This window comes from Engraulis encrasicolus, chromosome 15 (genome assembly GCF_034702125.1).
Source record: "Engraulis encrasicolus isolate BLACKSEA-1 chromosome 15, IST_EnEncr_1.0, whole genome shotgun sequence".
Classification (NCBI taxonomy): domain Eukaryota; kingdom Metazoa; phylum Chordata; class Actinopteri; order Clupeiformes; family Engraulidae; genus Engraulis; species Engraulis encrasicolus.
In genome coordinates this window covers 50,078,277-50,104,969 of record NC_085871.1, presented here as the reverse complement: position 1 = coordinate 50,104,969, position 26,693 = coordinate 50,078,277, and the positions used below count along the sequence as shown (strand labels likewise).

The 26,693-nt window shown below is 41.5% G+C and overlaps 1 protein-coding gene across 1 annotated transcript in view; it reads right to left on the bottom strand.

Annotated features, from left to right (window-relative positions):
* Positions 1 to 9,690: 9,690 nt before the first annotated feature.
* Positions 9,691 to 26,693, bottom strand: part of LOC134464135 (zinc finger protein 721-like) — a 34,943-nt gene continuing 17,940 nt past the window's right edge. Inside the window, exons 2-4 of the mRNA XM_063217592.1 lie at positions 21,341 to 21,704; positions 20,902 to 21,219; positions 9,691 to 13,119 (exon numbers count right to left, since the gene is read on the bottom strand). Coding sequence (XP_063073662.1) covers positions 10,184 to 13,119; positions 20,902 to 21,219; positions 21,341 to 21,677 — 3,591 coding nt within the window. The 5' untranslated portion in view covers positions 21,678 to 21,704 and the 3' untranslated portion in view covers positions 9,691 to 10,183. The remainder of the gene's footprint in view (positions 13,120 to 20,901; positions 21,220 to 21,340; positions 21,705 to 26,693) is intronic.

Genomic DNA, 26,693 nt, shown 5'->3' with positions numbered 1-26,693 from the left:
AGGGCTTAAGACAATAAACATGTCTTTCCCTTCAATACTTGTGTTGCTGCAGATATTAAGATATTCATTTGCAAACTATTAAAAAAACACTTCCATAACTCCATCATGGAAAACACTTCAGAACACAACAACACAGAACTTCAGCAACATCATTGAAACTGCCACAAATTTCATGTCTTAAGGGTCTGTGTACATTTCACAGAATTCTGTCTGCTTTACGCTGCCATGCACCCCATCCAGGCCCCAGAGGAAGGTAGGCCGAGGCAACCCAGCATTTTATACAGGGACTGTCTGTCATTAACCCATTTGATCTAAACATCTCTGGGTCAAACACACATCACAAATAATTAATTTAGGAGTGATTCTACGATTCGACTGCACTTTTAAGTCCATGGATTTTATTTGCCAATTCCACTAACTATTAATTGCATCCAATGATGTTTTGGACATTAGCAAACATGTATCTTTCATATAAGGGTCATTCCACGCCAAATCAACAAGAGCCCGCGCACTTAGGTCTCAAAATGTTTTGAAAATATTACCAAGTGTACCCGTGGTACCTTTTAATGCCGTCGTCGCAAAATTGCGACAGGTCGCGGTATTGAATTAGGTGGGCTGTCACGTCGAATAGAGTGTAAAATCTTGTCCATACTCCTTTCCACTGGGTGGCAGACATGTGGTACTTCAATCCTTTCTAAGAATTTCGACCCCTCTTAGTGCATTTTTTTCGAGTAATTTCCATCTGAAAACCCAGACGCGGAAGTTGCGTTGTTAGTCACTATTTCAAAACAAAGGAGGATCGGCGTTGTGAGATTGTGCACATAATTTCCTCTAATTCAAGCCCAAATACATTCTAAATGCAATTTGTCTTTGTGGTTTATGTTTAGTGACATTATATTTTCTCACAAGTTGATTGTATATGTGTAGACATTTATAATATGGCCTTAGACAATGCGTCTCCTATTGCTAGCTTAGCCGTGGCTACAGAGAAGAACAGCCAATTCGAATAGGCAGTGAAATAGATCCCCTTGCCAAACACAGGGAAACATGGCGTCAGTTTTACATACATAAACAGTTTTACAAACATAACTGATCCTAACCATAACTCAATGGAAAGTTTCGGGATTGAGAGAAGAGGGTTTGTTTGGAGACTTCATTAGGTAGGGGAGTTCCCATTTGAACACACGCGACGCGAAGGCGAAGCCCTGTTCCAGGCGAGCTGAACGCATGCGACTGGTTTCATTCACTGAATAAATCTGAAGCAAGTTGGCCTGCCCCCAGACGACAACTGATGTTTTGTGTGCAATGCAATTGTGTATTTCGCCCCTCAAGTAATTGCAGCCATTATTATAACAAAAAAAGATGTTGCTGCAGAGATTGCAACACAGACGATCAATCAGCTGTTTGGGACCTCCCCTGTCAAACACAGAAACACGGTGTAGACCTAGGAAACATGATCCTGAACACAAACTAATGAACATTTGCGGGGTTGTGAGAATGTGTTTGCTTGGCGACTTGTAAATGGTTACGGGGGATTTCCTTAGAACATGCGAGAAGCGTTTATTGTCATCCAAACCCACAGGGCGATATGCGTAATTTCACTGAATAAACCTCTAAATAGGCAATCACTATTTCTATGTCGTGCGTTTTATATGCAATACAATGCCATATGTCGCCCCTAAAGTGATTGCAGTCATCATGTGTTCATCGAAATAGGCTATATTTCACTTGGTGGTGAACTTTGATGTGCGTCTTCCCCTAAGCTGGAGTAGGCAAAAAAGCTAAAACATAAAGATAACGTATGTCATTTCCCTCTATGAAAGACCGTAAGGAAAACCACTGCTACAAAAAAATAATGGATTATGCTGTTAGACGTTGTACATCCCGTAGAAATTCGATACATGGCTTGGGGAAATATCCGCGTTTTTTTATTTTTTATTTTTTTTACCGTTGCGCACGGCGAAATGAAGACGCATACCCTATAACACGAATATTTTAGACTTGTTGAAAACTGGGCTGGTCGCCGTGGTTGGACTGTCTTTATTAGAGTTTGTCATGTCACTAAAGCAGCATGGAAGAGGGGGCGTAACCGGAGAGACTGGAGAGGAAAGCGCTGCGCTATGCGTGAGGGGAGATGGTGCCGCTTCTAATCGCCTTCAGATAGCCGACATTAGGTGTTACTTATAAAGTATAGGCCTACTATAACGTGACAACGTCGGACTAATTGGGCTGTGTGTACTTTCGATCCATGTCTGTAGGCCTATGCCTAACAGTAGCCTATGATACCAAAATGAATAGAAGCAGTTTATAAGTCAATAGAGCTGAGATAACAGGAGAGGTGATGCTGATTTGCTCCGCCTCTCCACCCCTTTTCCTGAAACTGATTTCACAAGGGTACACCTCATGACACAAATTAGGCCTTTTTTATGCCCATTATCTTGACACTGTGCCCATTAGTTCTGTGAAAAGTGACAATCTGTAACATTCATTCACTGAGCTATGCTGATGATCATCCAGGATGATCCTATGCATACAGGGGTCATTGCCCCTGCGCCTTATCCAAATGGCCTACAGTAGCCTATATAGGTCACAGGTGTAGTAAAATAGGCTATATAGGCATATATGTGTACTGAATATGTGTGCTTACCCTGTCTGAGAAAGGTTTTCACAGACTAAAAAGTCACAGGTAGATGCAAACACTTTTGGCACTCCAGGCAACAACCTCCCAGTTATTCCGTTTCTTGCTAGTTATTATTATTACAATATTAGTTACAATATTTACTATATGTTAGGCTTAAAACTACTTTTTTACTTGACCATAATGTATGTGCACAACATGACAGTAATGGGATGCCACATATTTCTAAATAAATTAAATAATCTATTGAAAATCTATTGAAAATTATCAATATTTTCCATTACTAATTAAAAATTCAAAATGGCCGCCCCATATGACGTCATAATATGCTAATTAGGTATGCATATTTACTCCCAAAATAAACTTTGGGTCTTCCTCAACATTTTTGTAATTTACAGTTAGGCTCTATCTGTTACCCCTGTCCAGCCACAGCCTGTTGAATATGTGATGCCCAAATCGAGCATTTTCACCAAAATAACATTGGCATTAAAAGGGTTAAGAGAAACACTGTAAATTTATTTGAATAAGAGATAAGCACTTTCAAACGTATGTTGTTTCAACTCTGTAGTATTTTTTTATATGTTTGAAATGACATAGTATTTGTCCATAACACTGTTGACAAAATAATCAAGCAAATGTTTGCTTTCATTAGAGTATTTATCAAATGATTTAAGATTAAGCTTGGAAACTTAAATATATAAACTATGTAACTAGGTCATTTAGTTGAAAAAAAATACTGATAATTGACATTTTGCTTTTGCCAAAAGCGCAGGCGAGTCGTAGAATCACTCTTAGACATACACATGCATTTTTGCATGTTCTGCAGTTCAGTATGCATTATTAAATATTATACTATTTGAATTTTGAATAAATGTAAAAAGAAAAGTCTCAAAGCTTTCTGACCTGCAGTTGTAACATACTTTATGTAACCAGTTCGGATCTCGGATCTTTCGATACAGCTGCGGACTGTGGTGACCACATACTAGTTCAAAATGATACTTATACACGTGTTTGAGTAAAATGAACATTGCTGTTTCACTCTATTAACTACCGACAACATTTCCTCTGAATTTCACATTAAAATGTGTAATTTGGAGTTTATTTGTATTTATGTCTTACCAGATCTCTTGCTTGGCTCGACATCTCTGTGGTTCTCTTCATTGTTCTCCTGCCGTCCTTGTGGTCTACAGCAATCCACCTGCACTACAGATACGCTCCTCAGACTGTAAAGAGAACGCAGGGTCTCCTCGCTGTCCTCTTTTACACTCCTGAGCTGAGGTGGAGAACCGGGGAACTGCTCTGTTTCTTCTTTTACATTCAGCTGTTCTGGAGAACCAGAGAACTCTTCTCTCTCTTCTTTTACGTTCAGCTGGGAGGAAGAACCGAGGAACTCCTCTGTCTCTTCTTTCATGTTCAGCTGGGTGGAAGAACCAGGGAACTGCTCTGTTTCTTCTTTTACATTCAGCTGTTCTGAAGAAGCAGGGAACTCTTCTCTCTCTTCTTTTATGTTCAGTTGTTCTGGAGAATCAGCTAATCTGAACTCCTCCGTCTCTTCTTTGACGCTCCTCATCAGCTGGAGTGGAGAGTTGACTTCTGCAGAGGCCATCTTAGCAGTGTTCTACAGACCTTGAAACTGGACAGAAACATCATGACAATTATTGGCAAAATTTGTCTCCTTTTACATTTGCAATCCAACCTCACAGTAATGGCGGTGCAAGCCTAAACCAGCATGCTAGGAACAAGGTAATGAGTGTAGAAGATTAAATCAGCAGGACCATGGATAGTAGTATCTGTATTATCGATCGATTTTAATGTGTAGACCAGGGGTTCCCAACCTTTTTCAACTTGGGGCCCACTCGAAATTGTCAAAAATGTTCGGGGGCCACCTCTGACCCAATTAAGAACAAAACTCAAATAAATCAACAGTAACACATACCAAAATATGATTATTATTTTTATGATTAATGATTTAATGATTTCAAGGCCCACTTGGAATACCTTTAGGGCCCACCAGTGGGCCTCGGCCCATAGGTTGGGAACCAATGGTGTAGACCATTTATTGACCCGTTTAGAAGTCACATCCTCACTGATTGTTGACTCTCTAAGACACACCCGCACAGAAGTGCACACTGCACATAATGAAATTGCATTCATGCCATGCTCAGAGTGCCTCTGTCATGGAGGACGATGGGGAGAGCACTGGTTAATTACTCCCCCACCAACCTGGCAGGTCGGTAGTTGAACCGACAACCTTTGGGCTACAAGTCTGATACCCTAACCCCTCAACCATGAACTCCCTTGCGGCCCCACAAGGGCTCCCTCGTCCTCCACTTTGAAAACCCATATTTATGACTTAATTATTTATTCTGTTGTGTAAAACCAGTGACTGCCCGTATTTATGCCTTCATTATTTCTTCTGCTTATCATTGAGAAGCATGGCATGACACTTACTGTGTTCATGGTGCATCTACCATCTTCACTTGCATAAAAAAAGCATTTTGCATTTCATTAATTCTTACATGTGTATTACTATGTAAGAACGCTTAAACTTAAGTTAAGTTAAACTTAAGTTAAACTTAAGAATTACAGTGCAACATGATATTACAATACATACTTCTGTGCATTTCATTGTGCACCTTTTAAACATGAAATGGTGATGGCAGTCAACATATGCGATTGGAGATGTGATGTCAAACTGTGCCTGTGAGAAATGCCTTTCTAATAAGGTCTTTTATTCATTTTCATTCATTAAATTTCTTCAAAACACTACATACAATTTCAGAAATTCTAGTGGTAGCCATTCAATGTCTCTAGGATTTTTATTTTTAATTTACTTAACTCTTGTTTCACATGTAACGCAAGCCTTTCATTTCTACGCCTTCATCACCACAAGAACATGACCTTTTTCTCCACAAGCCTCATTGCGCACTTGAAGCCTATGGGAACCGTACAGTCCACAATAGCAGCGGCTTGAAAGGGTGTTGGCTTATCCTTAACGCAGGTCTGAAGAAGCAGTCACACGCTACCATAATCAAAATGCTATATCTTGTTGAAAAAGTAATCCAACACTAGATGGACATCTTGTTGTGACATTGTGAACAATGACACAGCAAACGCATGGCATAATCAAAGATAAAGGCGTTCCAACGACACTAGAGCATGGCTAAGTTTTAGTGGAGGCTTTTATTCGGAAAGCGCAGTGTAGCACGATCAATGTTCAACTTCAACGTGTAGTAGGGCAAGAAAAAAAGAAGAAAAAACGTGTAGTAGGCCTACCAGAGAAATGAACGCGGTTGCGGCTACAGAACTAAAACGGACCTACCTCCACTTTTTCGACGTATCCAAAAAAGCAGTCAGGGTTTTTTGTCGTCTGAAGAAATATGACTGTAAAGCGACGGGCCTTTAAATGCGCTTTCTGTATCACAAACAATGGAAATGTAGTCTACACGTGTTCCAACACTTTTCGGTTGTGTTTGTTTTGATTTCCTTCCTTGAGTGTAAGGAAGGAAGTGACGAAGGACCAAAACGTGGCCATCTTGTATATCAAAATAAATCTCCAATTCAAAGTAAAACCAGAGACGGTTTAAATGCATTTAGAATAGAGAATCTCTAAAACCACAGCCGCTCTACGTAGACCTCTCTGGTAAAACGTGTGACTGATACTACAACCATAATAATAATAATAACAATAACATTAATAGTAATAATAACAATAATAATGATACTACTACTACTACTACTACTACTACTACTACTACTACTAATAATAATAATAATAACAATAATCATCATATAAAAAATATATTACTATTAATAATGACAATAATAATAAGCCAGAAATAGCAGAATCTGTTAAAGGGGTTTCACAATTAAGTAAAGGAAGAATTGCTCACTGTATGTCTTGTCTTGGCCATTTATTCAACATCTTTTTTACAGCAATATAAGCAACATGTACCACTGTATCCTGCAGTGCATGCTGTTATGATGTTTATTGCATAGAAAAGGTTCAGGCTTGGGAAGCAATCACAATGTAAAGCTCTGTCTGACATGTAGGCCTACTGTAGCCCACCATGACTGTATCCTGCTGTGCTGTTAATGCTGTTATGATGCTTATAAACTAATGCGTACCCTACAGAGGGCTCAGGCCTATTAACATGCAACAGCAATATTAAGATTCAAGATTTGTTTATTACGTCTTATTATAGGTTTGAAGCCAATAAAGATGAAAAAAATGTTGTGTTTTTGTGTCCTCAAAAAGATTTAAAAAGAATAAAAAGAGAAGGGGGGGGGGTGGAAAAAGTGCAAAAAAAGTGCATTGTTGTTGTCTTCAACACGTGTTTCAGCCATGTTAACTGCTTGGTGGAAGAAACTACTTTGGAGTCTGGTAGTGTGAGATTTCAGACCTCTAACACCAGAGGCAATAAAGGACTACTCTCCTGTTTCCACCAGAGCGGCCCATCGAGAGCTCCACAGGGTCAATACCCACGGCCGGTCACCCAAATATCCCTTTCAGACAGCTTCCTCTTGCGTCCACAGAAAAATCCTATTGGATGTGGTTCATCCTTCTTGGTGGTATGTAGACATTACCTTGGATACCATGGCTCTTGATACACCACAAAGACTTGCTGTCTCAGTCAAAGATGTGAACAGTTACACGTGCACCAAGAATTTCTCCTTTTTGAACTCTGATATGTATGTCAACCATAATGTTGTGTGCATTGCAACATTTTGATCAAAACTGTGCTCTTACCCTGCTAATTGAATCTTCACACTTCACTTGGAACTACTGGTGCCATGTGCAACTAATGAGGATTGGCCAACAGGCTGGTTCACTTGAGCCATGAAATTTCACACACTAAAATGACAGCTGTGCTCTTTTATTTTACACTTTATCAGAGTCATACGGCGCTGCACTTTGTGGACTTGCACTGCCATCTTGTGGTCAGACCGAGCTGCTGCATGGTGCTGCCAGTTAAAAAACAACAGGTCATGTTACAATTTGCAATGTGCAATTAATGAAGATAAGACAACAGGCTGGTCCACTTGAGCCATGAAACGACAGGTGTCTCAGTTATTTTGTCCAACCCCTGTATCTGCATTTCTGCTACTGTTTGTTTACCCCCGCCCCACACACACATAGGGTGCATTCCAATATGTGGCCTTGCGTCCTCGACTTATGCTTGTGGCCTCGTATCAGGAAGTAATACATCATGATGACATCACTGACACCAGCATTATATTTTAATTGTAAAGTCATTTTCTCATTTGCAAGATTGGATGGTGAATGAAGAACAGTCCCCCCAAAAATTGTTTTGGCTAGGCTGACAGCAGGGAAACTTAATTGTTTTCTCCACAGAGGCGGGTCATCAGCAAAACGTGAGGCCACAAGCACAAGTGGAGGACGCAAGGTCGTATATTGGAATGCACCCATACAGTACATAAACACTTAGCAAAGAGAGATATCCTCCGCGCTCCTGCACTTCACAATCTGGTGCGTCTCGGGAAAGGACTTAGTAAATGCAGGGGAAGAAAGGAATCACCGGAGCATCTTCAGATGTGAAAATTAACTCGTTTTATTAGGCAAGCACCAAGACTAACGTTTCGACGTTCACACGTCTTCTTCAGAGTCAATATGGCAAACCTGGGTAGGTGGTGCTTAAAAAAAACTTTCAGAAGCACCTGACAGGTGCGTAGGGGTGTGGTTACTGCAATCACCCAAGGGTGCCATTGACAAAGGCTGCACTCCAAAAAACAAAACAAGAAAAAGACAAAGAAACAAATTACAAAGTAAGCCAAAAAAAAGAAAAGAAAAGTGGGGGGGGAGTACATAAACAGTCTTGGGATGATTGACATGTGTAACCTCCCCCATGACAAAGGGGATGTCATGATGTAATTGTGCCTCTTGGGAAAATGCCTCTTCTGTAGCCTGATAAACCAGCCTAAATGTGAGATTGGATGTGTAATTTAGTCTGGCCCCGATGAATAGTACATCCGCAGACTGTTGATGAGAACAACGCGTTGTCTTTCAAACCGTACCTGTGCCTATAGGCCAACGCTCTGACCAATCAGTGATATCTTTCTCGTGGATGTGCTTTCCCAGCGTTGCAAGCTTCATCGTCACTCCCTCAAAACTCTGCCCGCTTTGATTCAAAACAAATCTCTGTGTTGTGATTGGTTTGCAGGATTCAGGGCAATGTGTTCAAAATGTTTGACTGATCCGAGGCCAGACCCACTTGCAGGCAAAGCATTTTTGCCGTCCAGTGGGTGGCGCTGTTTTGCTAGGCTACCTCTTCTGAAACTTTCGTAAATATCTATATAAACTATCACTTACAGTGTATCATTGTGTCAATTGTAATGATTAACTGTAATGGTTGAATTAAACTAAATGGTCATTTACCATTCATTCTCTATTCCACCATTCCATTGTCTCATGTGTCATTCCGTTTGTCAATATTTACAAGACGCATGGGAGATGCAATGCACAATGTTTTGTTCAAATACACAAGAGGTGGGTGTTCTCGATTAAAAAAAAAAAATGTTTGATTCGTCGACAATAATGTCAAACGAAATCAACCATGCTCGCTTCTGCACACATCCGTTTAGCCATTTCACACAGGTAAGAAAAGAGACACGCTGTTATAGCGAACGTGATGTTCGGCTGAAAGGTAATGAAGAGATTTTAATCGAGGAAAGGAAATATGATTGAAGACTCTTTAGATAGAGAGCAGGAGCGTGATGAAATAACTCATCAGTCTCTGCATAACGTTTGGAGGAATGAAACGGCCATACTCGCCGGTGGGAGAGCAAGTGTCTGTATCAGACAAATGTCCCCCGACTTATGGCAGAAATGACTGCCTTATATTTATAATAATGATTATTATGATTTAGTTATAGTCGGCTATTGTAACAGTAGCAATAGTAATAGCCTATAATAAATAGCATCAAGCATTATCCTGAAAGCACATCAAACTTTTTTCAATCATTTGATTATGAGATATGATTTCTTTAAGGAAAGTGTATTACTGTTAATGCTGAATGAGCATAAACCTGTGAAAGCAGAGGATTTTACCTTTTAAATGCAATTCATCCCATGTCCCTATGTGTTCCAGAGGCTGAGATATTGAATTTTTCATAGGAGTTTTCAACCAATTGTTCTAATCTCAGAAAACCCTCAGGCATTGGGGACCTTTTCTAAGAACTGGCTTAGGCGCCAATGGGTTAATACTGATCAGAATTACCCATCTCATTCCCTCATTGGTTTGAGAAATACAGTTAGTGGTGGAAAGTGATCATGTACACTCCTAAAACATTTCCTGCTGTCTTTGTATAAGTAGAGTTTCCCCCCACGTGTGTGTCTCCTGTGTGAAGCCTCTGGTGGATATTAAGGTCTGCTTTCCTCCTAAAGCTTTCTCCACAGTCAGCACATGAGAAGGGTTTCTCTACTGTGTCAATGTGCTGGTGACATATGAGGAGATTCTTAGTCTTAAAGCTCTTGTCACATTGGCTGCAAGCGTACAGCCTCTCTGAAGTGCAACAGCAACTGATTTACTCTCTCAAGTGTGACAACAAGTGTGTCTTAAGGTGAGCAGACTGAGAGAAGCTCTTGTCACACTGACTGCAAGCATACGGCCTCTCTCCAGTGTGAATGCGGCGATGTGCATGAAGGTTACCAGACTGAGAGAAGCTCTTGTCACACTGACTGCAAGCGTACGGCCTTTCTCCAGTGTGAATGCGACGATGTGCAAGGAGAGTAGAAGACTGTGAGAAACTCTTTCCACAGTCAGTGCATGAAAATGGTTTCTCCCCTGTGTGAACATGCTGGTGGATTTGGAGCTCATCTTTTCTCTTAAAGCTCTTGTCACACTGACTGCAAGCGTACGGCTTCTCTCCTGTGTGAATGCGGCGATGCAGCTGGAGTGTAGTAGCCGTTGAGAAAGTCTTTTCACAGTCTAAGCATGAAAATGTTTTCTCCCCTGTGTGAACACGGTGGTGGTTTCGGAGATTTTGTTTTGTCCTAAAGCTCTTTTCACACTGATTGCAAGAATGCGGCCTCTCTCCAGTATGAATACGATTATGTGTGTGGAGGGCAGAGGAATCTGAGAAACTCTTCCCACAGTCTTTGCATGAAAATGGTTTCTCCCCTGTGTGAACATGCTGGTGCATTTGGAGCTGTTGTTTTGACTTAAAGCTCTTGTCACACTGACTGCAAGCGTACGGCTTCTCTCCTGTGTGAAAGCGCCGATGTCTGTGGAGGTTAGAAGAACGTGAGAAAGTTTTTCCACAGTCAGTGCATGAAAATGGTTTCTCCCCTGTGTGAACACGCTGGTGGACTTGGAGCACTGCATTAGTCTTAAAGCTCTTGTCACACTGGCTGCAAACATATGGCTTTTCTCCAGTGTGAATGCGACGATGTGTGTGGAGGGTAGAAGAATGTGAGAAACTCTTTCCACAGTCAGTGCATGAAAATGGTTTCTCCCCTGAGTGAAAGCGCTGGTGATTCTGGAGATGTTCTTTACTCTTAAAGCTCTTGTCACACTGGCTGCAAGCATACGGCTTCTCTCCTGTGTGAAAGCGCCGATGTCTGTGGAGGTTAGAAGAATGTGAGAAACTCTTTCCACAGTCAGTGCATGAAAATGGTTTCTCCCCTGAGTGAAAGCGCTGGTGGATTTGGAGCTCCTGCTTTCTCTTAAAGCTCTTGCTACACTGGCTGCAAGTGTACGGCCTCTCTGCAGTGTGAATGAGGCGATGTGTGAGGAGGCTAGAAGACTGTGAGAAACTCTTTCCACACTGACTACAAGCGTACGGCCTCTCTCCAGTGTGAATGCGATGGTGTACAGTGAGGCTATGATGATGTGCGAAACTCTTTCCACAGGTTGTGCATGAAAATGGTTTCTCCCCTGTGTGAACAATCTGGTGGGATTGGAGCTCCTGTTTGGACTTAAAGCTCTTGTCACACTGACTGCAAGCGTACGGCTTCTCTCCGGTGTGAATGCGCCGATGTCTGTGGAGGTTAGAAGAATGTGTGAAACTCTTTCCACAGTCTTTGCATGAAAATGGTTTCTCCCCTGTGTGAACGAGCTGGTGGATTTGGAGTTCCCTTTTTGTCTTAAAGCTCTTGTCACACTGGCTGCAAACATAAGGCTTTTCTCCAGTGTGAATGCGACGATGTGTGTGGAGGTTAGAAGAATGTGAGAAAGTTTTTCCACAGTCAATGCATGAAAATGGTTTCTCCCCTGTGTGAACACGCTGGTGGATTTGGAGTCCATCTTTTCTCTTAAAGCTCTTGGCACACTGACTGCAAGCGTACGGCTTCTCTCCTGTGTGACTGCGGCGATGCAGCTGGAGGGTAGTAGCCGTTGAGAAAGTCTTTTCACAGTCTAAGCATGAAAATGGTTTCTCCCCTGTGTGAACACGGTGGTGGTTTTGGAGATTTTGTTTTGTCCTAAAGCTCTTTTCACACTGATTGCAAGAATGCGGCCTCTCTCCAGTATGAATACGATTATGTGTGTGGAGGGCAGAGGAATCTGAGAAACTCTTCCCACAGTCTTTGCATGAAAATGGTTTCTCCCCTGTGTGAACACGCTGGTGCATTTGGAGCTGTTGTTTTGACTTAAAGCTCTTGTCACACTGACTGCAAGCGTACGGTCTCTCTCCAGTGTGAATGCGACGATGTGTGTGGAGGTTAGAAGAATGTGAGAAAGTTTTTCCACAGTCAGTGCATGAAAATGGTTTCTCCCCTGTGTGAACACGGTGGTGCATTTGGAGCTCTGCTTTTGACTTAAAGCTCTTGTCACACTGACTGCAAGAGTACGGCCTCTCTCCAGTGTGAATAAGGCGATGTATGTTGAGGTGAAAAGACTGCAAGAAACTCTTTCCACAGTCAGTGCATGAAAATGGTTTCTCCCCTGTGTGAATACGATTATGTGTGCGGAGGGCAGAGGAATCTGAGAAACTCTTCCCACAGTCTTTGCATGAAAATGGTTTCTCCCCTGTGTGAACACGCTGGTGCATTTGGAGCTGTTGTTTTGACTTAAAGCTCTTGTCACACTGACTGCAAGCGTACGGTCTCTCTCCAGTGTGAATGCGACGATGTGTGTGGAGGCGAGAGGACTGTGACAAACTCTTTCCACAGTCTTTGCATGAAAATGGTTTCTCCCCTGTGTGAACAACACGCTGGTGGATTTGGAGTCCATCTTTTCTCTTAAAGCTCTTGTCACACTGACTGCAAGCGTACGGCTTCTCTCCTGTGTGACTGCGGCGATGCAGCTGGAGGGTAGTAGCCATTGAGAAAGTCTTTTCACAGTATAAGCATGAAAATGGTTTCTCCCCTGTGTGAACACGGTGGTGGTTTCGGAGATTTTTTTTTGTCCTAAAGCTCTTGTCACACTGGCTGCAAGGGTACGGCCTCTCTGTAGTGAAGGCAGCAGAATGTGTTTTTCCACTAAACTCCGCTCCGCTGGAACTGCAGAGTAGCAGGTGCCCTGTGAAGAGTTAAATGGAAATTAATATTAGTCACAACGGTGTGTAAAGATTTATCCCTGCCACTTTCTGTTCTTTGCAGAGATTATTTAATGCAGTCCGCATCAGCCATTTCTATTACCAGCGTTCTGAGAGAAAAATCGAATTAGACTGCGGTAGTCCTGTCCGAAAAGGGCTGAAGACAATAAACAGGTCTTTTCCTTCAATACTTGTGTTGCTGCAGATACATGTACTGTGTACATTTCACAGAATTCTGGCTGCTTTACGCTGCCATGCACCCCATCCAGGCCCGAGAGGAAGGTAGGCCGAGGCAACCCAGCATTTTATACAGGGACTGTCTGTCTTTAACCCATTTCATCTAAACAACTCTGGGTCAAACACACATCACAAATAATTAATTTAGGAGTGATTCTACGATTCGACTGCACTTTTAAGTCCATGGATTTTATTTGCCAATTCCACTATTCAACTATTAACTGCTTCCAATGATGTTTTGGACATTAGCACACATTTATCTTTCATATAATACAGAAAGTGTAGACATGGCATTATTTCCCTCAGCAAGAATGAATATTTAATACTGGTTTTGGGCGTTTTCATGCCGTCCTGTTTTCCAAAAGGGTGGGAGACGTGACGCCTTGTTTTTTCGTAACATTGGTTAAGAAGCTACAAAACTGTTATTTTTCCTTTAAAAAACATATGTCAATGAAAGAAGATGTGGTACATTATGTTTCATATTAGTCTTAGATGAGAAGAAACATTTTTGTTAAGATTTATGTAAAGGTTTATATGTCAAATATCCTGCGGTGTGACTGTAACATTAATGAAACCTGGAATATAATATATATATAAATTAACCAATAACATTTTGAATAATGTATGAAGCATTTGGCATGATTACATACATATTAACTTTAGATAAATATATGTGAATGTGAAAAAAACTCAAGACAGTAATATTAACTACAAGTTCAATTTCGTAACACAAATTGCGTCCTGTGGGGTGACATGTATGGCAATGTTTGTGAATGGGCAGCTGCAAGGCCAACTACAAGGGTCTTAAAGACTGGCTCCTAACCAGTCAATACCTCAGTTATTGGAGAGTGCTGTGGAAGTTTAAGGTGACTCTTAACCTCTTAATATGTCTTCATATTGCAATGTTTCTGTCACGCAATGCTTAGGTTCATTTTATGGTGTCCTGTGGTGTGACTGCTCTTATAGGAGGAAAAAAGTTTTTTTTATAAATGAAAACACATATTAAGATTAAACACAACATCATTATCAAGTTAGCATGAGCTCAAATGTCAGTCATGTATACAAAAGGATTAAAATGGCATTAATGCAGTGAATTCCCTGTGGTGTGACTCCATTTTCCTGCGGTGTGACATGCCTATGCAATGTGTTGATGCAAGACACATTTCTCCAAAAATGGCAAAAAAAAAGGTGAAATTCCACAGACCACTAAGTGCTTTATTTTTTTCAATTCTTTCTCAATTTTTATCCATAATTTTTTTCAGGAATTAGAAAAACTTTTTTTTTCAAATGTCAGATGCAGTCTTCATATTAGCATGTAAAGAAACTTGTTTTGCCCAAGACAATTGCAAATGTTGATTCACAGTAATCATCACAATATGACAAAACTGTCAGAAAGACCACTGTCCTTTCCATTATACATGAAATTTGCCATATTGTGTGTGTCCACGAAAACGGTGTTAACCATGTCACGGCCTGAAACCCCTTTCATATATCAGTAATGGTTTGGTCTTAGGCATTACGAATAACATCATGTGATGTCATAACCTCTTTGGCAGGATATGGGAAGACTTTTTGGAAAATTTTGAGATCCATCCTTCCATAATTTAATCCATTCTTTTTCATGCTCTCATAGCGGGAAAAGTGCCTGTCAAATGTGTTATCAACATATTCAGAAGAATCTCAAAGTGTTACCGTCAATGGTGTTACAATTAGCTATGACAGTTGAGGAGGAGTATGTTTTTGCCAATTTATCTCCATATTGACAGACAAACAAACAAAATAATTTGTGTTCTAGGGAGATGGGTTTGTCTGCTCTGTTTTTTCTCTTAAAAAAGTGCCGACTTGTTCATTGACTTCAGTTCAGCATTCAATACCATAATACCACAACAACTCATCAGAAAACTGGACAAACTAGGTTTCAGCACCTCCCTCTGCAACTGGCTGCTGGACTTCCTGATGCAAAGACCACAAGCAGTACGGGTAGGGAACAACACCTCAAGCACCCTGACCCTGAGCATGGGGGCTCCACAAGGTTGTGTTCTCAGCCCCCTGCTGTTCACGCTGCTGACACACGACTGCACAACGACCCACAGCACTAACCATCTAGTGAAGTTTGCGGATGATACAACACTGGTGGGCCTCATCACCAAGGGCGATGAGACTCACTACAGAGAAGAAGTAGACCTGCTGGCCAGATGGTGCAAAGACAACAACCTCCTGCTGAATGTCAACAAGACCAAGGAGATTGTTGTCAACTTCCAAAGGGTCCAAAAACAACTGCCACCACTGACCATCGACGGCGATGCTGTGGAGAGAGTGAGCAGCACCAAGTTCCTTGGAGTGCACATCAGCGACGACCTCTCTTGGACCACCAACACTACATCACTGGCGAAGAAGGCCCATCAGCGTCTCTACTTCCTGCGCAAACTAAAGAAGGCAAGTGCTACACCCTCCATCATGAGGGTGGAAGCTCTCAAGGAATATTTGATATCTTTTATCGTTTAGCCGTGAAAGTCAATCAAAATTGTCGTAAAAGTGTCAAAACAGGAAGTGAGGTCATATCTCAGCAACCATTTGTCGAATTAGGCTTGGATTTTGTACACATATAGTAGTCCATCCCATGACCTACTACGAAAAAAAATCAGATCCCCAGCTCAAACTCTGTAGCGCCACCAACAGGTCAAAATTTTAGCTAGATTTTTGCCTGTAGCTTTTACACCATAAGCCTAATTTTGAAAATAATACTATCACTAGAATCCTTGGGCCAAGCCGAATCCAACGCACTATATGACTTTATGTCAACTCAGAAGGGAAATTCCGCCATTTTGAATTTTGTAAAATTCACTGTTAGTCAATGGCAGCCCATAGAACCGTTCATAGGAAAATGCTGAAAATTGGCACACATTTTTGAGGCAACATCAACATTACCCACAGCAAGTTATAGGTCCCCAGCCCTAATACTCTAGCGCCACCAGCAGGTCAAAGTTGCAGGTACATTTCTGCTTGTAACTTTTAAACCGCTGGGCCAATTTTCTCTTTTTTCTCCTCTCTTGGACCACCAACACTACATCACTGGCGAAGAAGGCCCATCAGCGTCTCTACTTCCTGCGCAAACTAAAGAAGGCAAGTGCTACACCCTCCATCATGACAACATTCTACAGAGGAACCATAGAGAGCGTCGTGTCCAACTGCATCACAGTGTGGGGAGGAAGCTGCACGGAGAAAAACAGGAAGACACTCCAGCGTGTTGTGAACACAGCGAAGAAGATCATTGGAGTACCACTCCCCTCCCTGCAGGACATTTACACCACACGCCTCACCCGGAAAGCACTGATGATCATCAAAGACACAAGCCACCATGCACACAAACTGTTCAGCCTCCTGCCCTCTGGAAAGAGGTACAGGCGCCTCCGTTCCCGTACCACCAGGCTGGCGAGCAGCACAATGCACCAAGCGATCAAGATGCTGAACACTCAACCCACTCTCCCTCCACTGTCAGCCTCTAGCCAGCAAGGCCACTGACATCCCCCATCCCCCATCCCCCACCACCATATCTGCGACTGAACATTCCACCTGCACTACTATACTTGTGACTGAACTTTCAACCTGCACTAACTCAAAACATGCACACACACACACACACACACACACACACACACACACACACTGCACTTTCTGCACTAAACCCAAACATACACACACTGACACACACAGACACAGACACACGAACACACACACAGACGCACACCGCACCTTCTACCTGCACTAAACACACACACACACACACACACACACACACACACACACACACACACACACACACACACACACACACACACACACACACACACACACACACACACACACACACACACACTGCTGCTGGTGTACTTGACAGACCTTTTTAGGGGCCAAGCAGCGAAGCTGGCGAAGGCCCCTACTGTTTTAGCTGGTTTTCTTATTATTATGTCACCTCTTTCCTCTCCTTAGCAAGTCTATGGCAGCCCATAGAACCGTACGTAGGAAAATGCTGTAAATCGGCACACACATTTGGGCCCGGCTCAGCATTACCCACAGCGATTTATAGGTCCCCAGTCCCAACGCTCTAGCGCCACCAGCAGGTCAAAGTTGCAGGTACATTTCTGCTTGTAACTTTTGAACCGCTGGGCCAATTTTCGAAATCTTGGTATCCCTGGAATCCTTGAGCCAAGACGAATCCAACGCACTCTATGACGTCATTTTCCGCCAGGATAGTATTCCCGCCATTTTGATTTTTTTGATATTCATTAAAAATGCTACTTCTCCCACAATTTTCGACCAATTCACCCGAAACTCTGTATATAGTATCTCTGGACTGAGCTACACATGGGGTCTCAAGGAATATTGGATATCTTTTATCGTTTAGCCGTGAAAGTCAATCAAAATTGTCGTAAAAGTGTCAAAACAGGAAGTGAGGTCATATCTCAGCAACCATTTGTCGAATTAGGCTTGGATTTTGTACACATATAGTAGTCCATCCCATGACCTACTACGAAAAAAAATCAGATCCCCAGCTCAAACTCTGTAGCGCCACCAACAGGTCAAAATTTTAGCTAGATTTTTGCCTGTAGCTTTTACACCATAAGCCTAATTTTGAAAATAATACTATCACTAGAATCCTTGGGCCAAGCCGAATCCAACGCACTATATGACTTTATGTCAACTCAGAAGGGAAATTCCGCCATTTTGAATTTTGTAAAATTCACTGTTAGTCTATGGCAGCCCATAGAACCGTACATAGGAAAATGCTGAAAATTGGCACACATTTTTGAGGCAACATCAACATTACCCACAGCAAGTTATAGGTCCCCAGCCCTAATACTCTAGCGCCACCAGCAGGTCAAAGTTGCAGGTACATTTCTGCTTGTAACTTTTAAACCGCTGGGCCAATTTTCATAAACTTTATATCTCTGGAATCCTTGGGCCAAGACGAATCCAATGCACTCTATGATGTCATTTTCTGCCTGGATAGTTTCCCCGCCATTTTGTATTTTGTGATATTAAATAAAAATGCTACTTCTCCCACAATTTTTGACCATTTCGCCCGAAATTCGGTATATAGTATCTCTGTACTGATCTTTATATGGGGTCTCTAGGAATATTAGATATCTTTTATTGTTTAGCCATGACAGCCAATCAAAATTGTTGTAAAAGTGGCAAAACAGGAAGTGAGGTCATATGAGGTCAATGAGAGACCTTTCTCATAGCTTAGAGAATCTCTGGTTCATGTGAGCACACTCCCCTCCAAGGAATGCACACCAACATTGGCGAGATTTGGGCCAAAGGGGGCGCTGCAGTTCCTTCTGTTGCCGTGGCGACTTTGGCAAGTGTACTGCTTGGCCCTGCATTGCTGCTTGCAGCTATATGGGTCATTCCACGTCAAATCAACAGGAGCCCGCACAATTAGGTCTCAAAAAATTCTGCACCCGTGGTACTTAAAAGAAGCACTGTAAATTTATTTGAATGTAAGATGTATACTCTCCGCGTTACAGCCAATTTTACTGGGGAGGGGGGTGCCCATTTTGTTCACAATCTTTTTTTTGTCAAAGTTCACAAGCCTGTAGCTCAAGAACTAAACCATGTAGGAAGCTCAAATTTGGCATGCTGGTACATAGATAGGAATAGTTTGTTGCAAAACTGTCAGTTTTGGTCTGTATGATCCTGCATCGTCATTGCATTCCCTCAAAGATGATACAAATTGTACTGGAGTTTTTGGCTGTGCTCTGTTTAGGCCTTCAGAAGACATATTTGTGCCCAACATAGCCTCATGATTTTTTCCCCTTGTAGATACAAGTACAAACACTCCCATAAAAATCTATAAATAGAAAGGAAACCCCATCAGTGTTTGACCAGAAGACCTCACAAGTCTGACAAATCATTTTGGGTGTCATTTTCAGAGCACCAGAACACCTTGTGGGATTGTCCACAGATTTTTATTTTATATTTTTCTTCATTCTCCATGAAGTCTTCTTTTTAAAAATGCCAATGAGACTTGTCTTATGTGATGTTTTCTTTTGTAATTTCCACCCTGAACATGGGCAAAATGCAAAAAGAGAGCAACATGATTTCGATCACATTTAATGTAAAGACTAAATAATCAAATGCAAATTTTGCCCAGACATGATCACCCGAGAGTCCCTGTGCAGGGGTGCAGGTATCCCTTTCAATTTCAATGATTTCAGGAGCGTTCAATGTGGGAGCAGGTTCGCACACCAAAAGAGACAGTAGGTCAGGCACAAGGAGTCATGTTGTTACTTTTTTTGACCAGCAGATGGCAGCGGAAGAAACGCATAGAAAACATATTGCCCTCAATGTGCATGTTGCCCATGTTCAGGTTCGAAATTACAAAAGAAAACATCACATAAGACAAGTCTCATTTGCATTTTTAAAAAGAAGAATTCATGGAGAATGAAGAAAAAAATAAAATAAAAATCTGTGGACAATCCCACAAGGGGTTCTGGAGCTCTGAAAATGACACCCAAAATGATTTGTCAGACTTGTGAGGTCTTCTGGTCAAACACTGATGGGGTTTCCTTTCTATTTATAGCTTTTTATGAGAGAGTTCCTACTTGTCTCTACAAGGGGAAAAAATCAAGAGGCTATGTTGGGCACAAATATGTCTTCTGAAGGCCTAAACAGAGCACAGCCAAAAACTCCAGTACAATTTGTATCATCTTTGAGGGAATGCCATGATGATGCAGGATCATACAGACCAAAACTAATAGTTTTGCAACAAACTATTCCTATCTATGTACCAGCATGCCAAATTTGAGCTTCCTACATGGTTTAGTTCTTGAGCTACGGGCTTGTGAACTTTGACAAAAAAAAAAGAGTGTGAACAAAATGGGCACCCCCCTCCCCCAGTAAAATTGGCTGTAACACGGAGAGTATACATCTTACATTCAAATAAATTTACAGTGCTTCTCTTAAGTACCATGGGTACACTTGGTAATATTTTCAGAATTTTTTGAGACCTAAGTGCGCGGGCTCTTGTTGATTTGGCGTGGAATGACCCATATTTAATATTTATTTTTCTTCAAAATGCTACTATTACCATGTCAGAACGCTATAAAGGACTTTTTTTAGGAAAAGCACAAAAGCACAACAATACCTCTTAATGTATGTCCTCTACAAGTCTTCTGTTGTCCAGTCTTGCACTTTAAATGTCTATATGAGCACTGTCTATGTCCATACTGTCTTAAGTCCATGTATAAGTACTGTCTATGTCTATACTGTCTATGTCCTTACCTAGATTATTCTATGTCTGTTTGGGAAAGCAAGAAATGTAATTTCAAATTCTTTGTATGACCAGTGCATGTAAAGAAATTGACAATAAAACCTACTTGACTTGACTTGACTTGAAAATGATACTTATACACATGTTTGAGTAAAATGAACATTGCTGTTTCACTCTATTAACTACCGACAACATTTCCTCTGAATTTCACATTAAATGTGTAATTTGGAGTTTATTTGGATTTATGTCTTACCAGATCTCTTCCTTGGCTCGGCATCTCTGTGATTCTCCTCATTGTTCTCCTGCCGTCCTTGTGGTCTACAGCAGTCCACCAGCACTACAGATACGCTCCTCAGACTGTACAGAGAACGCAGGGTCTCCTCGTTGTCCTCTTTTACGCTCCTCAGCTGAAGTGGAGAACCGGGGAACTGTTCGGTCTCTTCTCCTTCTATGTTCAGCTGTTCTGGAGAATCAGCTAAGCTGAGCTCCTCTGTTTCTTCTATGACGCTCCTCATCAGCTGGAGTGGAGAATTGACTTCTGCAGAGGCCATATTTGAGGTCTCCTCTAAACCTTTAAAAGTGAACAGAAATAGCATGACAATTACTCCACACACACACACACACACACACAATCCAGCTAACCCTTGAAATTGATATTTTAGCTATAGGTTTGTATGAGATTACGGTCTTACCAGATCTCTTCCTTGGCTCGGCATCTCTGTGGTTCTCTTCATTGTTCTCCTGCCGTCCTTGTGGTCTACAGCAGTCCACCAGCACTACAGATACGCTCCTCAGACTGTACAGAGAACGCAGGGTCTCCTCGTTGTCCTCTTTTACGCTCCTCAGCTGAGGTGGAGAACCAGGGAACTGCTCTGTTTCTTCTTTTACATTCAGCTGTTCTGGAGAACCAGGGAACTCTTCTCGCTCTTCTTTTATGTTCAGTTGTTCTGGAGAATCAGCTAACTCCTCCGTCACTTCTTTGACGCTCCTCATCAGCTGGAGTGGAGAGTTGACTTTTGCAGAGGCCATCTTAGTAGTGTTCTACAGACCTTGAAACTGGACAGAAAAATCATGACAATTACTGGCAAAGTTTGTCTCCTTTTACATTTGCAATCCAACCTCACAGTAATGGCGGTGCGGGCCTAAACCAGCATGCTAGGAACAAGGTAATGAGTGTAGAAGCTTAAACCAGCAGGACCATGGACAGTAGTATCTGTATTATTTGATGGCTTAAATCGATTTTAATGTGTAGACCAGGGGTTCCCAACCTTTTTCAACTTGGGGCCCACTCGAAATTGTCAAAAATGTTCGGGGGCCACCTCTGACCCAATTAAGAATAAAACTCAAATAAATCAACAGTAACACACACCAAAATATTATTAGTATACCACAATATTATTTGATGGCTTATTTGAGGAGTACCATCACAAATATGTGATTAGAATTTTGATGGGGATAGCACTGGTTAATTACTCCCCCACCAACCTGGCAGGTCGGGAATTGAACCGACAACCTTTGGGCTACAAGTCTGACGCCCTAACCCCTCAACCATGAACTCCCTTGCGGCCCCACAAGGGCTCCCTCGTCCTCCACTTTGAAAACCCATATTCATGACTTCATTATTTATTCTGTTGTGTTTATCACTGAGAAGCATGGCATGACACTTACTGTCTTCATGGTGCATCTACCATCTTCACTTGCAAAAAAAAAAAAAAAGCATTTTGCATTTCATTAATTCTTACATGTGTATTAGGCTACTATGTAAGGACGCTTAAACTTAAGTTTCTAACTTTCAGAATTACAGTGCAACATGATATAATTCTTACAATACATACATCTGTGTATTTCATTGTGCACCTTGTAAACATGAAATGGTGATGGCAGTCAACATATGCGATTGGAGATGTGATGTCAAACTGTGCCTGTGAGAAATGCCTTTGTAATAAGGTCTTTTATTCATTTTCATTCATTAAATTTCTTCAAAACACCACATACAATTTCAGAAAATCCATAATAGCAGCGGGTTGAAAAGGTGTTGGCTTATCCTTACGCAGGTCTGAAGAAGCAGTGACACGCTACCATAATCAAAATGCTATATCTTGTTGAAAAAGTAATCCAACACTAGATGGACATCTTGTTGTGACATTGTGAACAATGACACAGCAAACGCATGGCATAATCAAAGATAAAGGCGTTCCAACAACACTACAGCATGGCTAAGTTTTAGTGGAGGCTTTTCTTCGGAAAGCGCAGTGTAGCACGATCAATATTCAACTTCAACGTGTAGTAGGGCAAGAAGAAAAAACGTGTAGTAGGCCTACCAGAGAAATGAACGCGGTTGCGGCTACAGAACTAACGGACCTACCTCCACTTTTTCGACGTATCCAAAAAAGCAGTCAGGGTTTGTTTTGTCGTCTGAAGAAATATGACTGTAAAGCGACGGGCCTTTAAATACGCTTTCTGTATCACAAACAATGGAAATGTAGTCTACACGTGTTCCAACACTTTTCGGTTGTGTTTGTTTTGATTTCTTTCCTTGAGTGTAAGGAAGGAAGTGACGAAGGACCAAAACGTGGCCATCTTGTATATCAAAATAAATCTCCACTTCAAAGTAAAACCAGAGACGTTCTAGAACAGAGAATCTTTGGTAAAACAGCCGCTCTACATAGACCTCTCTGGTAAAACGTGTGACTAATACTACAACCATAAAATAATAATAATAATAATAAAATAATAATAATAATAATAATGAGAATAACAACAATAATAATCATCATTTAAAATATATATTAATATTAATAATAACAATAATAATAAGCCAGAAATAGCAGAATCTGTTAAAGGGATTTCACAATTAAGTAAAGGAAGAATTGCTCACTGTATTTCTTGTCTTGATCATTTATTCCACACTTTTTTACAGCAATATAAGCAACATGTACCACTGTATCCTGCAGTGCATGCTGTTATGATGTTTATAGCATAGAAAAGGTTCAGGCTTGGGAAGCAATCACAATGTAAAGCTCTGTCTGACATGTAGGCCTACTGTAGCCCACCATGACTGTATCCTGCTGTGCTGTTAATGCTGTTATGATGCTTATAAACTAATGCGTATCCTACAGAGGGCTCAGGCCTATTAACATGCAACAGCAATATTAAGATTCAAGATTTGTTTATTACGTCTTATTATAGGTTTGAAGCCAATAAAGATGAAAAAAATGTTGTGTTTTTGTGTCCTCAAAAAGATTTTAAAAAGAATAAAAAGGGGGGGGAGGGGATGGAGAAAGTGCCTTGTTGTTGTCTTCAACATGTTTTTCAGCCATCTCAACTGCTTGGTGGAAGAAACTACTTTGGAGTCTGATAGTGTGAGATTTCAGACCTCTAACACCAGAGGCAATAAAGGACTACTCTCCTGTTTCCACCAGAGCGGCCCATCGAGAGCTCCACAGGGTCAATACCCACGGCCGGTCATCCAAATATCCCTTTCAGACAGCTTCCTCTTGCGTCCACAGAAAATCCTATTGGATGTGGTTCATCCTTCTTGGTGGTATGTAGACATTACCTTGGATACCATGGCTCTTGATACACCACAAAGACTTGCTGTCTCAGTCAAAGATGCGAACAGTTACACATGCACCAAGAATTTCTCCTTTTTGATCTCTGATTTGTCACCCATAATGTTGTGTGCATTGTGAAATTCTGAGCAAAACTGTGCTCTTACCCTGCTAACCTTCACACTTCACTTTACTGGTGCAATGTGCAATTAATGAAGATAGGCCAACAGGCTGGTCCACTTGAGCCATGAAACTTCCCACACTAAAACGACAGGTGTCTCAGTTATTTTGTCCAAGCCCTGTATCTGCATTGCTGCTACTGTACATTTGTTTACCTCCGCCCCACACACACACACACATACGGTGCGTTCCAATATGCGTCCTTGCGTCCTCCACTTGTGCTTGTGGCCTCGTACCAGGAAGTAATATGTCATGATGACATCACTGACAGCAGCATTATATTTTAATATCTCGCAAAAGCTCAATTGTAAAGTCATTTTCTCATTTGCAAACTGGATGGTGAATGAAGAATAGTCCCCCCAAAAATTGTTTTGGCTAGGCTGACAGCAGGGAAACTTAATTGTTTTCTCCACAGAGGCGGGTCATCAGCAAAACGTGAGGCCACAAGCACAAGTGGAGGACGCAAGGTCGTATATTGGAATGCACCCATACAGTACATAAACACTTAGCAAAGAGAGATATCTTCCGCGCTCCTGCACTTCACAATATGGTGCGTCTCGGGAAAGGACTTAGTAAATGCAGGGGAAGAAAGGAACCACCGGAGCATCTTCAGATGTGAAAATCAACTCGTTTTATTAGGCAAGCGTCAAGACTAACGTTTCGACGTTCACACGTCTTCTTCAGAGTCAATATGGCAAACCTGGGTAGGTGATACTTAAAAAAAAACTTTCAGAAGCACCTGACAGGTGCGTAGGGGTGTGGTTACTGCAATCACCCAAGGGTGCCAATGACAAAGGCTGCACTCCAAAAACAAAACAAAAATATAGCTGCAAGCAGCAATGCGGGGCCAAGCAGTAAACTTGCCAAAGTCGTCACGGCAACAGAAGGAACTGCAGCGCCCCCTTTGGCCCAAATCTAGCCAATGTTGGTGTGCATTCCTTGGAGGGGAGTGTGCTCACAGGAACCAAATTTATTTTGAATCCCTTAAAGGGCTGACAAATATAAGCTCACTTCCTGTTACCTGTTGGTGGCGCTAGAGAGTTTGAGCTGGGAATCTGGATTTTTTTCGTGGGAGGTCATGGGATTGACTAGTATGTGTGCAAAAAATAGCTAAAAGAATCTGACAAACGGTTGCTGAGATATGACCTCACTTCCTGTTTTGCCACTTTTACGACAATTTTGATTGGCTGTCACCTCCAAACGATAAGAGGTATCAAAAATTATTTGGATACCCTAATGCCTATCAGTCTGAAGATGATGTGTACCTTTTTGCTGGTCATTCTGACAAAAATTGTGTGACAAGTAGCATTTTATTGAATTTTTACAAAATTCAAAATGGCGGAATTTCCCTTCTGCGTTTACATAACGTTATATAGTGCGTTGGATTCGGCTTGGCCCAAGGATTCTAGTGATGATAATATATTTTACATTGTGCACATGGTTTTAAAGCTGCAGGCAAAAATGTAGCTAAAATTTTGACCTGTTGGTGGCGCTACTGAGTTTGAGCTGGGGGTCTGATTTTTTTTCCCGTAGGTCATTACATGGACATCTATGTGTGTGAAAAATCCTAACCAAAACCGACAAAGGGTTGCTGAGATATGACCTCACTTCCTGTTTTGCCACTTTTACTACAATTTTGATTGGCTGTCACGGCTAAACGATAAAAGATATCTAATATTTCTTGAGACCCCATACAAACCTCAGTACAGAGATACAATATACCGAATTTCGGGCGAAATGGTCAAAAATGGCGGGAAAAATAGCATTTTTATTGAATTTTACAAAATTCAAATTGGCGGGAAGAATATCCAGGCAGAAAATGACGTCATAGGGTGCGTTGGATTCGTCTTGGCCCAAGGATTCCAGGGATACCAGGTTTATGAAAATTGATCCAGCGGTTCAAAAGTTACAAGCAGAAATGTACCTGCGACTTTCACCTGCTGGTGGCGCTAGAGTATTGGGGCTGGGGACCTATAACTCGCTGTGGGTAATGTTGATGCTGCCTCAAATATGTGTGCCAATTTACAGCATTTTTCTATGTATGGTTCTATGGGCTACCATAGACTAACAGTGAATTTTACAAAATTCAAAATGGCGGAATTTCCCTTCTGCATTGACATAACTTCATATAGTGCGTTGAATTCGGCTTGACCCAAGGATTCTAGTGATAATAATATATTTTACATCGTGCATATGATTTAAAAGCTACAGGCAAAAATGTAGCTAAAATTTTGACCTGCTGGTGGCGCTACAGGGTTTGAGCTGGGGTTCTGATTTTTTTTGTGGTAGGTCATGAGATGGAGTACTATGTGTG